Source organism: Phalaenopsis equestris, unplaced genomic scaffold, assembly GCF_001263595.1.
Source record: "Phalaenopsis equestris unplaced genomic scaffold, ASM126359v1 Scaffold001013, whole genome shotgun sequence".
Taxonomy (NCBI): domain Eukaryota; kingdom Viridiplantae; phylum Streptophyta; class Magnoliopsida; order Asparagales; family Orchidaceae; genus Phalaenopsis; species Phalaenopsis equestris.
Window position 1 is genome coordinate 690,007 of NW_018165452.1, and position 16,247 is coordinate 706,253.

The 16,247-nt window shown below is 39.2% G+C and overlaps 1 protein-coding gene across 2 annotated transcripts in view; it reads right to left on the reverse strand.

Annotated features, from left to right (window-relative positions):
* The window catches only part of LOC110032724 (exocyst complex component SEC3A-like), a 145,407-nt gene that overhangs the window by 36,035 nt on the left and 93,125 nt on the right, over nt 1-16,247 (reverse strand). For both annotated transcript variants that reach the window (XM_020736452.1, XM_020736453.1), the window contains exons 17-19: nt 10,381-10,551; nt 10,217-10,296; nt 4,701-4,782 (exon numbers count right to left, since the gene is read on the reverse strand). In XM_020736452.1, the coding sequence (XP_020592111.1) occupies nt 4,701-4,782; nt 10,217-10,296; nt 10,381-10,551 (333 nt within the window). The remainder of the gene's footprint in view (nt 1-4,700; nt 4,783-10,216; nt 10,297-10,380; nt 10,552-16,247) is intronic.

Consider the following 16,247-nt stretch of genomic DNA (forward strand, 5'->3'; position numbering starts at 1 on the left):
ATATACGGCTTCTTACGATGGGTCTCCTTCGCTCTGCTACCCTAGCTCGAAACGAAACAGACGTATGTTTTCGCTCGCCCGTTCCCGTCTTCGTCTTCGGCTCTGGCTGACGGAGGAGTTGGCGTCGTCAATCCTGCTCGCTTGCTGCATCATCTGCTTCATCGCGTCGTCGAGCCTGGCCTGCTGCGTCGTCTGCATTGTCTCTGCGTCGTCTGCTGCTAGCGTCTGCGCGCGCTGCAAGTTCGTCAAGGCAGCTCGACTGCTCCGCAACATTTTTTGCCCGACTGCTCAACTGCTTGCGTACCAGTTGCACCATTTGCTGCAGTGCTTGTGTGAAGCAAGTTAATGGCCTCATGGTTTTCCTATGCTACCGTCGTCGCCGGCGATAATCTTATCAAACCCTCCTATGCTACAGTGGTTCACAAACACAGCTCCCCTTTCCACCTCGTAGATAGTGCGGTATTCCCGCAGATTTACCATGATTTTGTTTTAGGAAATGACGATTGCAATCTCATCAAAAAAATAGAAAAAAAGGCGGGCAAATCATTAATTTTCTTCTCTGAAGCTGAAATTTCAACTCGTGCAGGAAAATATAAATTTACACTAGTTGAAAATTTCCAATTTAGTTACCTTAAGATGGAGATCATAGAGCATCAGGAAGGTTTTTGAAGATTTCAAACTGATTGGGGATTGGCAGGTGGGCTATTTCGACGGAAGGTATATTTTGATACAACTGAGCATAAAAGATGATTACACGAGAATTTTCTCAAAGAAATTCATCACAATTGAAGACAAACATATGAAATTGCTCAAATGAACCCCTAACTTTGATCCCAGTCAAGAAGCCCCAATTGCACTTATCTAGTTCTCATTACCTGAACACAAGCATCAATTCTTTGACCTACCTATCTTATATGCAATTGAGACTATTCTTGGAAAACCTTTGCAGGTACACTTACCTACACTTCATTTCTCATGATTCTCTACTGAAAGGATTTTGATTAAACGAGATATTACACTACAAGATGTAGAAAAAGTCTGACTTAGATCTGCTCAGAATGGTTATTAGCAAAAAATTATTATAAAACAAAAATATTATTACTGCAAGCACTGCAAGATGTTTGGACACTCGCAGAAGAAATGTTTCAGATTGCACCCACAGTTGAGAACCAATAGCCAAAAGCAGGAATACACTATTAGTGCACCCCATAAGCCTGAACGCGCTCCCAACAAACCTGATGACAACCAACCTGATGAGGGACACCACAAGACAGGAGTTGGTATCTGCTCTTGGGATCCCTTCTCCTGACCATATTACAACGGACAATGTTCGAACCGAAAATCAGGATAGTCCCGCAGCTCCTATTCAAGAAGCATCAGGTGCAAAGGTAACAATTCACATTTCACATACAATGGAACATATCGCAGTGACAAAGACTGCATCTCCTCCTACTGCGGTTCTAACATTAAATCAGACTGAGGATCACATGAGTCAGTCTTTAGATGAAGACTGAGGATCACATGAGCCAATCTTCAGATGAAGAATGGTGGGTTTACACTTCTCGGCGGAAGAAGAAGGCTGGGGGCACACTCCAACTTGGAAACTTAATGAATGATACGACTCTTCAAAGTTTGTTATCTGACTCCGCTCCTAAAACTAGAGGAAGAGGCAGGACTAAACTGGCTCGTCCCAACCTACTTGCTTTTTGCATGTTTTAAATTTATATTTCATTTTATTGAGTCCATCTGTATCTTTTTGTTGGGATATTATTGTACTTGTATCGTATGGGTAGGGTACCTCTTTTGGGCTCTTCATACAACCTTTATGTATCCTTTCTATTTCAATAAAATCAGCCCTTGGGCTTTTCTATATATATATATCATTAATTAAAACATGATAATAAGTTTTGCTATAAACATATAACATTCATGACAAAGTGATCAATAGAGCAGCACCAATCAGAATAAAATTGTGCAAATGAATTTAAATGTATCAATAACTATCCATGCATTTCATTGAGAAGAAATAAATGTTCTACATCATAAATTAAAAAGTAAGAGCACTCACTTTAAACATTGATGAATCCCTTATATATCTTTCTATCAGTCTTTCCGCAGTAGAATATTGATAATCATGCATACATGATTATTGATATTTTATTATAAATAAATCTCATTTTTTAAAAAGTAATGTCTTTATTTTGACTCTAATGAATTATAAATAAATCAATATTTTATTTTAAGTCACAAAATATTTTTTTTCAAATAATATTAGTTTAATATTAATTATTGCCATAAGTAAATTATTATTATTTTTATTAATAATTATAATTCTATCAATTTAATTTCACACACACACTATCTATCATTTATTATTAAAAATTTCAAAAAAAATCAATATATAAGAAAAAGGAAAATAACTCTCGCCGCACAACAAGCATAGCACACGTCGTGGTAAAACAATTGATTTCATGGCCCTGATTTCCATCCACTAATCATGTGTTCGTTCGAGACCGAAGCCTTCAACTCTCGTGGAATCGTCAATCGATGCTCCAAAACTATCTTCGTCGTTTTTGAGAAAATCAAACCACAAACTAGCATCTCGTCTGCTTCTTCCTTCTTTGCTCGTTCACACGTAAGATTACGAAATCACCTCTCAAGCATCTACTCCCGCAAATGACATCCTTCCTTGCACGAATGGTCCACACGCATGTTGCATCATCTCCTCTACTCTTTAGAAAATAAATGTCGCTTCCCAAACACACCTCAATCCCTCATTCAAAAGGTTTGAGGTCCTCGTTAGCTCACTCTATCTCTTGACCTCTTCTCTGCTTTTGCTTCACAAGAAGTCAAAATCGTTTGGCTTCGGTAAGGGGAATTTCGTTTCTCACTTGCTAGGTTATCTTCTTTAAAACAACGTAATGTTCAGAAATGAACTGTTACAAGTGAAATTATTAAATTATCAACATAGAAGAATGACACCATCACTGCGACTGCACACATCAAAGAATTGCATATAGCATACATAAGTCATCCAAAATAGGACTGATGTAGAATACACAGGCACATAGCACATCAGATGAGCCATCCAAAACAGAGCCCGTCATTGCCACAAAATAAATAACGTCGCGACTAAACAATTTGATACCAAAGTTAACTAAAACCACAATAGAAATGCAATTATTATTACTGAAATCCAAAAAGGGTTACAAACAATGACTCTTGACAATAGGAAAATAATAGCACAAACATGGAAGACACCCTAGGGTGATGATAGAAAGGGGTGGGCTGCAGAAGAGGTGGTGGCAATTGAGAGCGGTAGGTTGTCAGGTGCTCCTTGGATAGCTAAGGAGAGGGGTTTGGAGGGTTGGCGAAAATGGAGGAAGGTATAGGGTACGGCTGGTTATAGGCAAGAGGGCGTAGCGACAGTTGCTGGCAAGAGGTGAGGTGAGCCTGGATGTCTTGGACGGTTGATTGGGGGAGTATAGGAGGCAACATCAGGGAGGAAAGGGGAGATGTTTGCAGTAGGGACTAGGCAAGGGGAGTGAGTTAAGGTAACAAGTGTAGGTGGGGTTGCCGTATGGCAGGTGGGCCGGCTGGAGCAGTGGAGGGTAGGGAAGTTACGACAGTCAGCGGGTAGGGGGAATAGCTGAGCTGTGTCTGACAGCAGCAGGTGACGTGGGTGTTGGAGGGCTGCAGTAGTGGTAGGTTGGGAGATTTGGGACGTAGAGAAAGCAGGTCTGCTGTCCTTGGGCGGGCTGCAGCAAGCCTGCGATGGCGGCGGCGGCGGTGGCGGCAACAGGTGGGAGGTTGCGGAGGAGGGGATAGTCAAGGATAATCACAACCTCAGAGCAAGATAAAATCAGAGCACCACTCAGTCCTCGGATATAGCCCTAGAAAGGAAAAGGAGGACGCCAGCGGCTGTCCAAAGAGAAATCACACCAAACTAACACTAATTCAGCAAACAAATATAAATAGAGGGGAATAGGTGGGAAACTAAAAAGGAAAAGGGAGATGCAGTGGGTGGCAATTCCATCCTCTAAGCAAGATGCTGGACCGGAACCTCCCAAGGCAGTTCAGTCAGCCTTCCCCCAAAGCCCCACATCCCAAGTAAACTAACCAAACTAATGAAGGAAACAGCTAAATCAAAAAAAAAACATCAGTACATATCAACCAAAGAAAATTTTAACCGACATAAGAATTCAGAAATAAGGAACGTATCACATTCTGATACGTCGCGCCATTACATAAATGTTTCAAATCCTCTGAAATTTTTTTTGTTAAAAAAAAAAAGACGATTAAAATTTTATTTAAAAAAACTGTAAAACTAACTAGCTCTAATTAATTGTTTGGTCTTGATGTTTCTAACAAATATAAACTTCTACATTTCCAAAAAAACAGATTGCAAAGTTATCGAACTTCCTGATGCATAGATCTCATGCAGATCATATGAATAACCTTTTTACTGGAGCTTCTCGGTGATTTTTTTTGCTTAAAGAAACTTCAGAATTATGAGAAAATTTCAAAAAATAATGATGAATTAGCCATCTGAGACCGGGAAAAGTAATTCCAAACAAAATCAAAGAAGTTACAAAAATGCCAATGTATTGCACATCAGGTATTGTCGAGCAACTTAAATTTAAAGAAACAGGAACTCCTTGAAATAGTGTTATGAAGAGAAGAAAATAACATATACTCACTAATTTTGTGTAAGCTTGATCCACCAAGTCCCTTGACTGCCCCTGGATGTACTGCTCCATTCGAGTTGCTAGAGTAGCAAACCTAAAAGAAAAAAAAAATTTAACTAATTATAAATTTTTAAGCAAAACACAGATGAAATTCACTTAAATGATCGTATGGTCCAAAATAAATTTATATAATAAAATTTCTTCGCAGGAGAAGCTCAATTATGTACTTATTAAGGTACGTTTTTCAAAAGCATAATCCAGCCCACCAAATCTCCTCCAATTATCAATTGCAACATAATCCTGGGTAAAGGGGCACTAATAGAAACAAAAATGATTGCTCTTTAGGAACATAGATCTAAAAAGTATGATTCCCATCGACCAATTACTTCCAACCTGGATATCACATACTTTTGAAGGAAACAACTTTATTACTAGTCAATGAAAGGTTACATAAACAAGTGGTTACAAAGAACAGCCAAAAAAACAAAGAAATGAATATATTAAATCAAAATAACTTGAAATTCAGAAAATAACATCCATCCAAGAGATGGGAAGCAAACCCACATTCAGGGAAAAAAAATTTGCGTACGTAAGACGTACGCAGCGCTGCATATGTTTTGGAGGTTATACAGAGGGTATAAGGGGGTTATATCCGCGTTACCCTCTTGTAACCTCTATGTAACCTTCTGTAACCTACAAATAAGTTTCGCGTTTTTGTTTTCATATATTAAGAACTTATTTATAGGTTACGTAGAGGTTACAAGGGGGTATAATGCGGATATAACTCCCTTATACCCCTTGTATAACCTCCAAAACGTACGCAGCGCTGCGTACGTCTTACGTACGCAAATTTTTTCGCACATCCAGACAATAGCTATGTTAAGAATGTCATAAGCCCTAATTAATGCCTATTTGAGGAAGGAAAACTTCTGATAGCTCTTGAGTGATATCGGAGTTAACACAAACAACAATTGGAAAACAAATACTATTGTTGAAAAAGCTAATAGACGATTACGACCAAACATGAAAACGGAAAATAACAATAAAACAGAAAGCGACTAGGGTAGGATCATGGGTGGTCGAGGTGATCGGCGAGGGTTCGGAAGTTGGCGGGATGATGGAAGAAATGGTCGGCAACCAGAAAACAGAAAAGTACAATTTCCCAGGTACCGAACAGCAAGCATGCAGCAAATATCGATGCAGACCGCCTGTCCTGGAAGATGGCAGCAAGAGGGAAGGGTATGTGACAGTTGCGGAGAGCTCCCGTGCAAGTGGGGGTAGGCGCGGAAGACTCCCGCGCGAGTTGGAGAGGTTGACCGGCCCGACCGATCCAACTGAGGGCCGATCCAGGGTGATCCCCAACAGAGTTGCCCAGGCGAGGTTTCTAACGGGGCGAGCAAAGTCCCCAGCCCCTCCCCCGCTACCTTTTCTGCTTCTGCTCCGTAGGGAAGGATTTTAATGGCTATTTTGATTATTCCCACCCTTTCCTTTTGTAGGAGTTTCTTTTCTTCCTCTTTCCTTTCTCCTCTTCTTTCCTTTCTTGTTTCCCGCCTAGATAGCGCTATATGTATGCTAATTTGCTAAGAGTCTGAGTTTTTGCTGCGAGTTAATTTCAGATTTCCTGTGTAGAATTTTTTTCCATGTTCTAAGGTTGTATCCTAGGATGTGATGGTGCTCCGGCTGCATCATACTCCGAGGTGGTAATTGTATCTCCCCTTTTTAACTTCCCTACATTGTCTCCTCCGCTTCCCTTAGCCACCTACCATCCCCAACCACTTCCTCCCTGCACTGACAATCTCCTTTCTGATGCAGCAACGTGCTGTCCAGCCAATTCAGACCACTCCCGGCATCCCGTCGGCACCCCTACAGCAGTTACCTTGCTGTCCTAGATCTTCCCCATCACTGCCCTTGCTATCCAGCACCTTCCAACCATCAATCCGGCTGCCGCTGGCCACCTACAACCCTCAATACTAGTTGTCCTCGCAATTCTACACCATACCCTCGCTGCCATGAGCACTCCCTTGCTGCCACCGTTCTTGCCAACCACCCCAACCACTTAGCCGGCATCAACCACCCTTGCAATACACCTTAGAGTGTTTGAGTCGGTTTATGTATTAGTAATGTTATTTTCATTTTAAATGTGTTGTAACTCTATTTCCATATTAATAAAAATTGTTTTGTGGTTTGGGTCTTTATTCTCAGGTATCAGTATGGGGACAGGTTCTGGAGGTGGCAACACATGGGAATGGAACGAACGGTTACTGGGAAGGCCGGGAAAGGAAGGAATAGCCATAAGGTTGTGAAAGGGACTGTCTTGGCGGCTGGAACAACTGCAAGGCTGCAGAGAGGAACGATTGCTTGGGGCGGCTGCAGTGAGAGGGAATGGCAGCAGCAGCGACGGGAATGCGGATTTTCCGGGAAGATGGCAGCAAGTCGGGCGGAGTGCGGAGGATGAAAAAGTTGAGGATAAATACCACATCGAAAGCAAGATACAGCTAGAGCGGCACTCGACCCTTAGTAGGAGAATCACCATCTCGGAACGAGATACAGCTGAAACATCACTTGGCCTTGGATAAAGCACTAGAAGGGAAAAGTTGGAGCCGCCGATTGTTGTCCCAATAGAGAACTCATAAAAACTAATCCTAAACTCATACGAAAGAAAACATATAATAATAGGATAACTGGGAGTGGCCCAAGAGGACCGGCTGACTCCTCAACAGGACAAAACTTGGACCGGTTCAGTCCAAGTAAAACAGCCTAGTTGTTGCTTCGTTCACGGGGTTTCCATGTCGGGAGAAGGGGTGCTCCCTCATCATTGAGACTGAACAGACCTGGAATCATCAATATCTCCACATCAGAACAATCATAGATGGCATTAAAAACACTGTTGTGATGTCTCAAGTAGAGCGGGAATGATTAAGGGACCTCCATCTGGTGATATATAGCTTACCTAAATAAGGCACTTGAAGTATCAGTAGGCTTGAAAACCATAAATAATGATAACTGAAATAGGGAACAGAAGAAGAAAATTAACAACCAACAAACCAACAATGGCAGGGGAAGCCATAGATTCAAAAAAGGAAGCTGAAGTTTTTCTGAAGGATGAGAACCTTCCAAAGGGACCAGGCAGAAGGAGCATATTTGAAAAGGTTGATCATTAGTATTTATCACACATTATATCATGACCAAAAGAGCTATCCTAAATCATAGGGCCCGTATAAGATGATATTCTCAATTTCAGACGAGCATTGAAGCAATCAGCATAATCATAACCTAAAATTTTGCAAAACAGTTCATAAGTGGGCAAACAAACAAATTCCACTTGTTGTCAATAACCAATGGTGTAAGTTCCAATCCAAAATCCCCTTAGCTAAAAGGGAAGCAATGACCATTTAAAAAAATAAAAAAAAAGTGCAAAAAAAAGGGTCTGAAAAGTTTAGCGATTACAACATTTATTTGAATTGACAGTAAGCACAAAGATAAAAAAACAACTCATACTAGTGTCAAGAGATGCTTCTTGAAGTATCAAAGAATAAAGACCTTTCAGCATATGCATCCCTAGGCCAATAACATAATATGTGTGGTAAAAGAACACTTGAATAATATACTTCCAAAGAAAGTTTGCCAAGTCTGTGGTGACAATCAAGAAGCCAAAAAATAAAATCACTTATCAGTTGAAAATCAGACCTGAAAGTATGAATAAACTCCAAAATAAGCAGCCAAAGCCAAATTTATTTACAAGAAAATAAAATGATTTTGCCATATCAGAAATATCATCCTCATAAAAAATAAGAGTGGGATTACCAATGAAAGGTATTGGGCAGCATGTTTCCAGTATAATTCTAGTCATGTTGAAGCAATAAAAGGAAATTCCCAAACGAATCTGGCTGCAAAGAACCCTTCCCCTAATAGCATCAGCTTAAGAAAGTGAGAATGTTAGGTTTTGAGGGCAGTTAAGCCAAATTGTAAGAGTTAGTGGACCATCAATATCAGAGGGGACCATCAAGAGGCAACTAATGAATAAAATAACAAGTCGTAGCATCAATGTAGGTGTTAGGAAGAACCATAATAGGGGTGAAAAACAAGCCACGGGGAAAAATTGAAATTAGGCTCCACAAAGGTTGCTGAAACAAGCTGCCAAGAAAAACATCAACAACACCAGCAATGAATTTTGTCATTGAACAAATGCAACGAGTGTATGAGGATGACGTTGATGCAAGGAAAGCTACAGAAAGCTATGAGCGAGCACAACACAAGGGGAACACCAGCAAATGAAGAAAATCATGAATACAAGTGCAAGTGAATGCAAACATGGGTAAGCTCAGATGCAAATGGGCACAGGCCAGGGAAAGGTGGGGAAAAATGCTAGGGTTGGAGGAAGGGAGGGGATGGGGAGGGCACGAGTACTAAAAGGCAAGGGTTAGGATGCCTACGAGGAAAAGCAAAAGACACAAGCATGGCATCATGAGAGATTAATTAACATCACATCCCCGTAAATAACTTTTATTAATAGCTAAATCTGATTTCAACAATCACATTCATAAGCTTCAACTGACTGCCTCTGCAACTTAGTTATGGAATAGTCCCAATAGTACATTATCGAAAGTTGTTCCTGACTAAAATTATACGTCAATGATAAAAGAGCAGAGCTAAATTTGCTAATACAAAATGTATATTTAACATCACCAAGTACTAAAATTATAACAGTTTGCACTGAATTCTAAGATCATCTCCAGAAAAAAAAATAATCCATCAAAACATTCATAGTAAAATTTAATTTCCATAAAAAAATGATTTTGAGGAACAACAGACTTGAAACTTCATAGAACCATTTCCATCAGACACTCAACGCAGAATACAATGCATGGAGGTTTTGATAAAGCAGCTTCACCAATCAAAAAGGTACTTTGATCACTAACAGACTATTTTTTACTTCAGCCTAACGGATTAAGGCACTTATATCTACATTTGCTGCTCAGATTCACGTTAATTTTATCTAAATCCAGTCGTAACTTAATACTAGTAACATCAAATAAGTATAAACCATTTTCAATTTCTCATTTAACTCATAAATTTTTTTCTTAGTTTGTAGGGCTTCATCAAACCAAACATCAACTCTTGCAAAATTGAAAAAATTGTGATTTCATGAAAAAAAGAAGATTATTTTGCACCACTGAAATAGAATTCTACATAAGACATCAGGTATTTAATTATTATCATAAAAATTAACATTGATCCTGTACTACACATTCTATGGCACATTTCATTTCTCTCTTTTCTTTCTTTTCTTTTGTGAGTGAGCATGGCACACACATTGCCAGCAAAACGATCTGCTGCAGCCACTAAAGGCCATGCTAAAAATTTTAAAATATGCAAGAACTTTCGTCCATTTTCTATCCACATGTTTCATGGTTCAACAGCATCTTTCAGCCACTAAGACACCACCATTGGGCTAAATAGTTGGTACATGCAAGTGAGGTGGTAACCAAAAAGTCAGATAAAAAAAATTTTTCGCTTTGTTACTGTACCTTGGAATGTAAGATAGAACACCCATTTGTCGCACATTACGTTCATTCCTCTCAATCTGATGGCAAGCTTCATCAACAAACTGTAAATATATAAAGAAAAAAAATGCATGAAATACAGAGTCAGTGAAATCAATCCATCAGAGAATCAATATTGAAACACAAACCTTATTGAATTGCATTGATATCCTGGATTCCAAGTCATCTAAAAGCTTACGGACAAATCCTGCAGCATCTGCCTTTTGACCGGAGAGGTAGCGCTCTGTAATCCCGTGCATAGAGATACAGCGAAGAGGATCAATTTTATATGCCCAATCTACCACTGCATAAAAGTCTTCCTAAACACAAAGAAAAAAAAAATTTCAGTTAACCATTTTTTCGCCTTTAAAATGGCCGAACACCAAGCAATCCTTATCATTTTGTATAAAAACTAAAAGTGAATCAATTAATTAAACTGTAATTTTGATATAAAAAAGGAAACCTATTAATTCAAGGCTAACTACCTCCCACCCACTAAATGTGCAAGAAGGAATCCTCCTAATTTCACCATCATGTCCCCTACCACGCCAAAATTTCTAACACACAGCCAAAGAGTTCTCCCACTGAAAATTTGTTCTCACAATAGCTCCATGTCTTAATTCTCCCATTCTAAGTTCTAAATCCTTAAATTCTTTTCTTCTCTCAACGCACAACTACTAGAATTAGAGAAGATAGCAAATTCACTGCAATATGTTAATGTTTAAAAAATATAGATCCTTCAGAGTGAAGCTCGACAAAGTTATTCCACAACTCACGGACAACACCTCAAACTAGAGATTGGGTCACAATAGGTCTTCTCCTTCAACAATATTTCCCCATAGACTTGCAAAAGCAACGGCAGACAGATACATGGTGGCTTAGGAAGTGAAACAAAATTAATATAATGAGAGAGATGGAGGAGAAGTTAGTCGAAAAGAATTGAATTAATAAGAGGTGATGGAAGAGAAGAAAAAGATGAGTGACAAGGGTTCACCGAAATAATGGCTAGGAGGTAAGTGTGGGGTAACATGAGTGAAATAAATGAGAAGAGAGAAGAAACTCAGGGAGGTGGGGGTTGCAGGATTAGACAAAGGAAAATAAGAGTAAGGGAGAATATTTGAAGCAAGCCTACGACTAAAGGAAGCTGGTGCACAATCTATCAAAAGAGTAACTATGGCACTAAAAGATGAGGGGACATAGTGTAACAAAAAAAAATAAAAAAAAAAAAAAAAAAGAGAGAAAGATGCAGCCATAGTCAAAGGGCAAATACCAAGAAGAGGTGGTGGACAAGCAAACAGCACCAAAATTCTTCATTGTTGCATCATAAATCTTAAGAGTCATACTTTCTAAAAAATTTACAACTAAAGATAAATACTGTTAGAAGTTACATTATGAATTAATTTATTCCTATTAGAAGTTAGAATGATTAGATTTATTTCCTAATATAATTTCATTTTCTCGGATTGAATTTATTTTCTTTCCTATTTTATGTTGTTCCTTTATTTTCAAATAATTTATATGAATTGATTAATTGAAGATATTAGATGTTATATCTTTCCTTTCCTATTATTTCTTTTTATTGTCTTTCCTATTCTAGGATTCCTATAAGAGTTATTTATGCCTCCATTCATATCAAAAAAACATTTCGCATTATTTTGAATTTCAACATAGTATCAGAGCCTAATTTTGTACCCTAGCCACCGGTCCTCATAGAACCGCCAGACTCCCTTCCCGTCATTCTCTGCGCAACAAAAGAGGGGCACTCGTCTTGATACTTGAAACTGCGACTTTTGCTTCTTCTCTCCCTACAGGCTTGGCCTGTCGATTGGCCTTTTCCAGCGAAGGGGATATGGAGGGCTGGCTTAGAAAGTTCAGTCCAACTTTACTAGACCGGCCAGTCCTAAAGGGGAGGGATTGCTGACCCTACACCTCTCCCATTCCTTTCTCTCGCCACTCACTCTTTCCTTCCTCTTACTTTCCTATTATAAGTCAATAACAATTCTAAATTCTGATTTTTTTACTCATTCTTGTCTAATGTTAAATTCTATTAGTTCATTCATCTTATTATTTTTATTCTTCTTTCTTATTTTAAACATTGCCTAAAATAAGTCCTAGGCATCATTATAAACAGAAGGTGTTATGCTTAGAGTTTTTTTTGTGTGTTTTTTTTTTTTTTTTTTTTTTTTTTTTTTTTTTTTTTTTTTTTTTTTTTTTTTTTGCCTTTAGATTTGCTGTGTGGAGTCATTTTATCTTTTGTAATGTTGTATCTAAGGAGATGGTGGTGCTCCGACTGTATCCTACTCCGACGTGGTGATGTATCTTCCTTTTTCATCTTCCTTAACACTTCTCCTCCACTTTCTTTAATTGTCTCCAATCCCTCCCAAGCACACTATCGCCCCCTTTTCCGTAGCATACTCCTGTTGTCCAACCCGCAAGCGTTCCCCTTACTTCATCCCAACACCCAGACGCCCTTCCCTTTCCAAGACTTCCTCTTTGCATCCAACAATTTTTTTCTTCATCATCGTTTTTCTTCATCATCGGTTTTGAGGGGGTCAGCAGAGTTGCAAAATCTCCATAAAATTGTTAGTCATGCAACAACTTTTGTTATTCAGATGCCTCTTGATCCGTTTTATAATCAGTACTTGAGTGCAGCACATGCTGCTGCAACTAACTTCAATTATCCTTCTTTTGAGAAGAACTTCATGGATAATTCTTATGCAGTTTCACTGGGCATCCAAAAAAGCATATCTTGGGGCATTGCTTCAACAACAGAAACAGTTGGAATGTCATTTCTTGGTAAGTCTGGCTATTATGGCAGCTCTTTTGGTCTTCGTCTGTCCTATCAAGGAAGTCCTTTAGCAAGCCCTATTCTCCCATCTTCGCTTGTTGGATCTGGTAGCCCTTTGAGACATGCCGAGCAGAGTAATATGCATATTCCTTCAGGCATGAAAAACTTAGTAGTGTTATGAGTTCTTGGCATTTGGATGGTGGTGGGAACATCCACGAACTATTTTGTGTCCTCTCTTCTAGTGGAATTTAAGAACAAGAAGACCAACTTTTATGAGCTTTCTGATATTGCTGGTCATGTAGTTGAGTTCATTGCCTACCAATATGGGAGTCGATTCATAAAATGAAACTGCCATGAATACAGAGAAGAACATGGTCCAAAAGTTTTTTGAACATGGATCTGCTACTCAAAGAATTGAGCCGGCGGATCAGCTTACAACTCATGTATTGACTCTTAGTCTGCAAATGTATGGATTTCAAGTGATTCAGAAGTCAATAGAAGTTGTTGATTTGGATCAACAGACTAAAATGACTAAAATGTTTTTTTTCACAGCAAGCCCCTCTCCAGAGTTTTTCCCTGTTGCAGACCCTTCCTCCGCCTTCTCTTTTCAATTTTTATGTCGGAAACTTACTCTCACTGCAGTCTTTCTCGCCATCGGAACTCCCTCCTGCAGTATTTCTCACTGGAACTCCATCCTACAGACTTTCCCGCATCTGAATCCTTCCCCTGCAGTCGATTAGTTGTCGGAACTCTCTCCCTACAAGTCCCTACCGCCGAAACTCCTCTCTACTGTCTGGAAAACTTCCCTTCAGTCGGCAATCGCTTTAGGCTCTCCCGAGCACTGTTCTCCTTTTACCTGAACTGAATTTGCTCTTCCAGAGCAAGCCATAAATGGTCTGTCAGATCCAGAACTTCTTCTGTGGGCCTCTGTCTGGCTTCCCTGCAGCAAGAATCCTCCTACTGATTGTCTCCATTGCCGAGACTCTTCCCTGCAATCGGAATTCCTGTGGCAAGTTCTTCGTAATCGCATTGATTTGAAGTTGTGGTTGGTATGCAGTCCCTTGATTTTCTTTCTCCAAATAGGTTCTGTGGAAAAAACACCTCATTAAAGCGGACATCTTTGCTCAGCTCTGCAAGCCTATGTCGTTCATTCTTCCACCGATCAAGATCCAATCTTGTCGGCTTCCTTTTTTCAGAAGGTGAAGTTCCTCCGATGGATTTTTTTCGCTATTGTGCCATGTTTCTTCGTTGTCATTATCTTCCAAACTTTCTTCCCCGGCTCAGTTCCGAATAAATCTCTTGCCAGAAGCATTGTTGACAGGAGTCACAAACTTTTACTGTTGGATTTCCTGATTTGGAATTCGGGGAGGGGATAAGGTTCATGTGGACCGAGCTTCTGGAGAGTATCGAGAGTGAACAGAAAGAGGTGAATTCGGTTTTAATGACATTAGGAAGGACACTGAAGCGGGCGGGGATTAGAAAATCGCGACTGGCAATGATAATTGGAGGGTTTTCACTATATGTGATGCAGTCGCAGATGATCAACATCGCTACTGCTTTGATGGAGATGGGATACTAGAGGTTGTCTCATTCGAAGATGATGTCTTCCGCAGGAGCCTTTCAAATCTGTGCCAATCATATGAACCCAGCCGATTTGCAAACTCTCCTCCGGAGTTTTTCCCTGCAACAGGCCCTCCTCCGGAATCCTTCTTGCAGCAGACCCTTCTCCAGAGCTTTTGCTTTGCCTGCAACTAGCCCTCCATCAATTTTTTTCCGGCAACAGGCCATCCTGTGAAGCCTTTTCCTGCAGTAAGGCCAACCTTTGGAGTTTTTCTTTTTTTTTCTCTTTCTACAAGGCATACCCTGCAATGTTTCTTATTGGTTGTATACTTTCTTGCAAATTCCTTTGATGAATTACCTGTAGAAACCTTCTGCCTACCTATAGACACTGTAGAAACTGCAATCAAAGACAATCACAATCAATTAGAAGTCAGTTTTTTTCTGCAGGTTATCCACTTCTCTGCAAATTCTCCTGCAACATTATTTGAATGAGTCTTCTACCTAGCTATAGACATTGCAGAAACTGCAGTCAAAGACAATTATGATTGTCTACATCACTGCAAACTCTACTGCAACATTACCTGTAGGAGGCTTCTGCTTACCTAAAGACGATGCAAGAACTGCAGTCAATGACAATCACGGTACGGGATGAAGATTTCAAGTTGTACTTAGCAAGATCTTTCTCGCCCATTGTTTGATTTTTTAAAATCCAAGTTGAATATGATTTTCAACCATGTTGCAACTTGAGGGAATGTTAGAAGCTATATTACGAAATAATATAGTCCTATTAGAAGTTATAAGGATTAGATTTAATTCAAATTATAATTTTATTTACTTGGATTGGATTTATTTCATTTCCTATTTTAGGTTTTCCTATTTTATGTTGTTTCTTTTATCTCTAAATAATTAATATGAATTGAAAATTTAAAGATATTAGATGTTATATGCTTCTTTTCCTATTATTTTATTTTTTTTTTCCTATTTTAGGATTCATTATGACTCCTTTCATACCAATAAAATATTCTGCATTATTCTGAATTTCAATAAATACAAAATTAATATATAAATATTATATTTATATAAATAAGTCCAAACAAGTTCTAAAAAATTCAATATTTCCAAAACATAAATCCAATGTTTAAAATTATGTAATTGGATATTGAGGCATTTCTTTTCATGAGGCAAAGAATAAGCCCCAAGGCATTTTGAAGCATAATAACAAATCAATAGAAATATAAAAAACGCATGAAATTTCCTAAAATATAAATTCACTAATAAAACAAATGTGGTGATGTGGAAGCGTCTTCCGCTTTGACACGGGATCGTGAGCGTGAGGGTCATGAGATTGCGAGCACTGAGACGATGAATTGTGCCTAGGCACATCCAATCAGTACAGTACACCGTTAGTGAGAAGCAACCGACTCTTCCAAGGGGAGTATGCCTCTTTCAAGTAGAGATTCTCACTCCTAGTTATCCTATTACTATATATACTTGATTCTTGAGATTTAGGTTTGCAGTTTTGGCGTGAGCGTTTATGACATCTGACGATTTTCGGTCTCTTTTTAAGGGTTGTATTTGAGGGTTTGGGAGTGCTCCAGCTGCATCTATATCCCAAAATGGTGATTCTCTTCTCTATCCCCTTCCACATCCTCCACAAGTCGCTCCCGA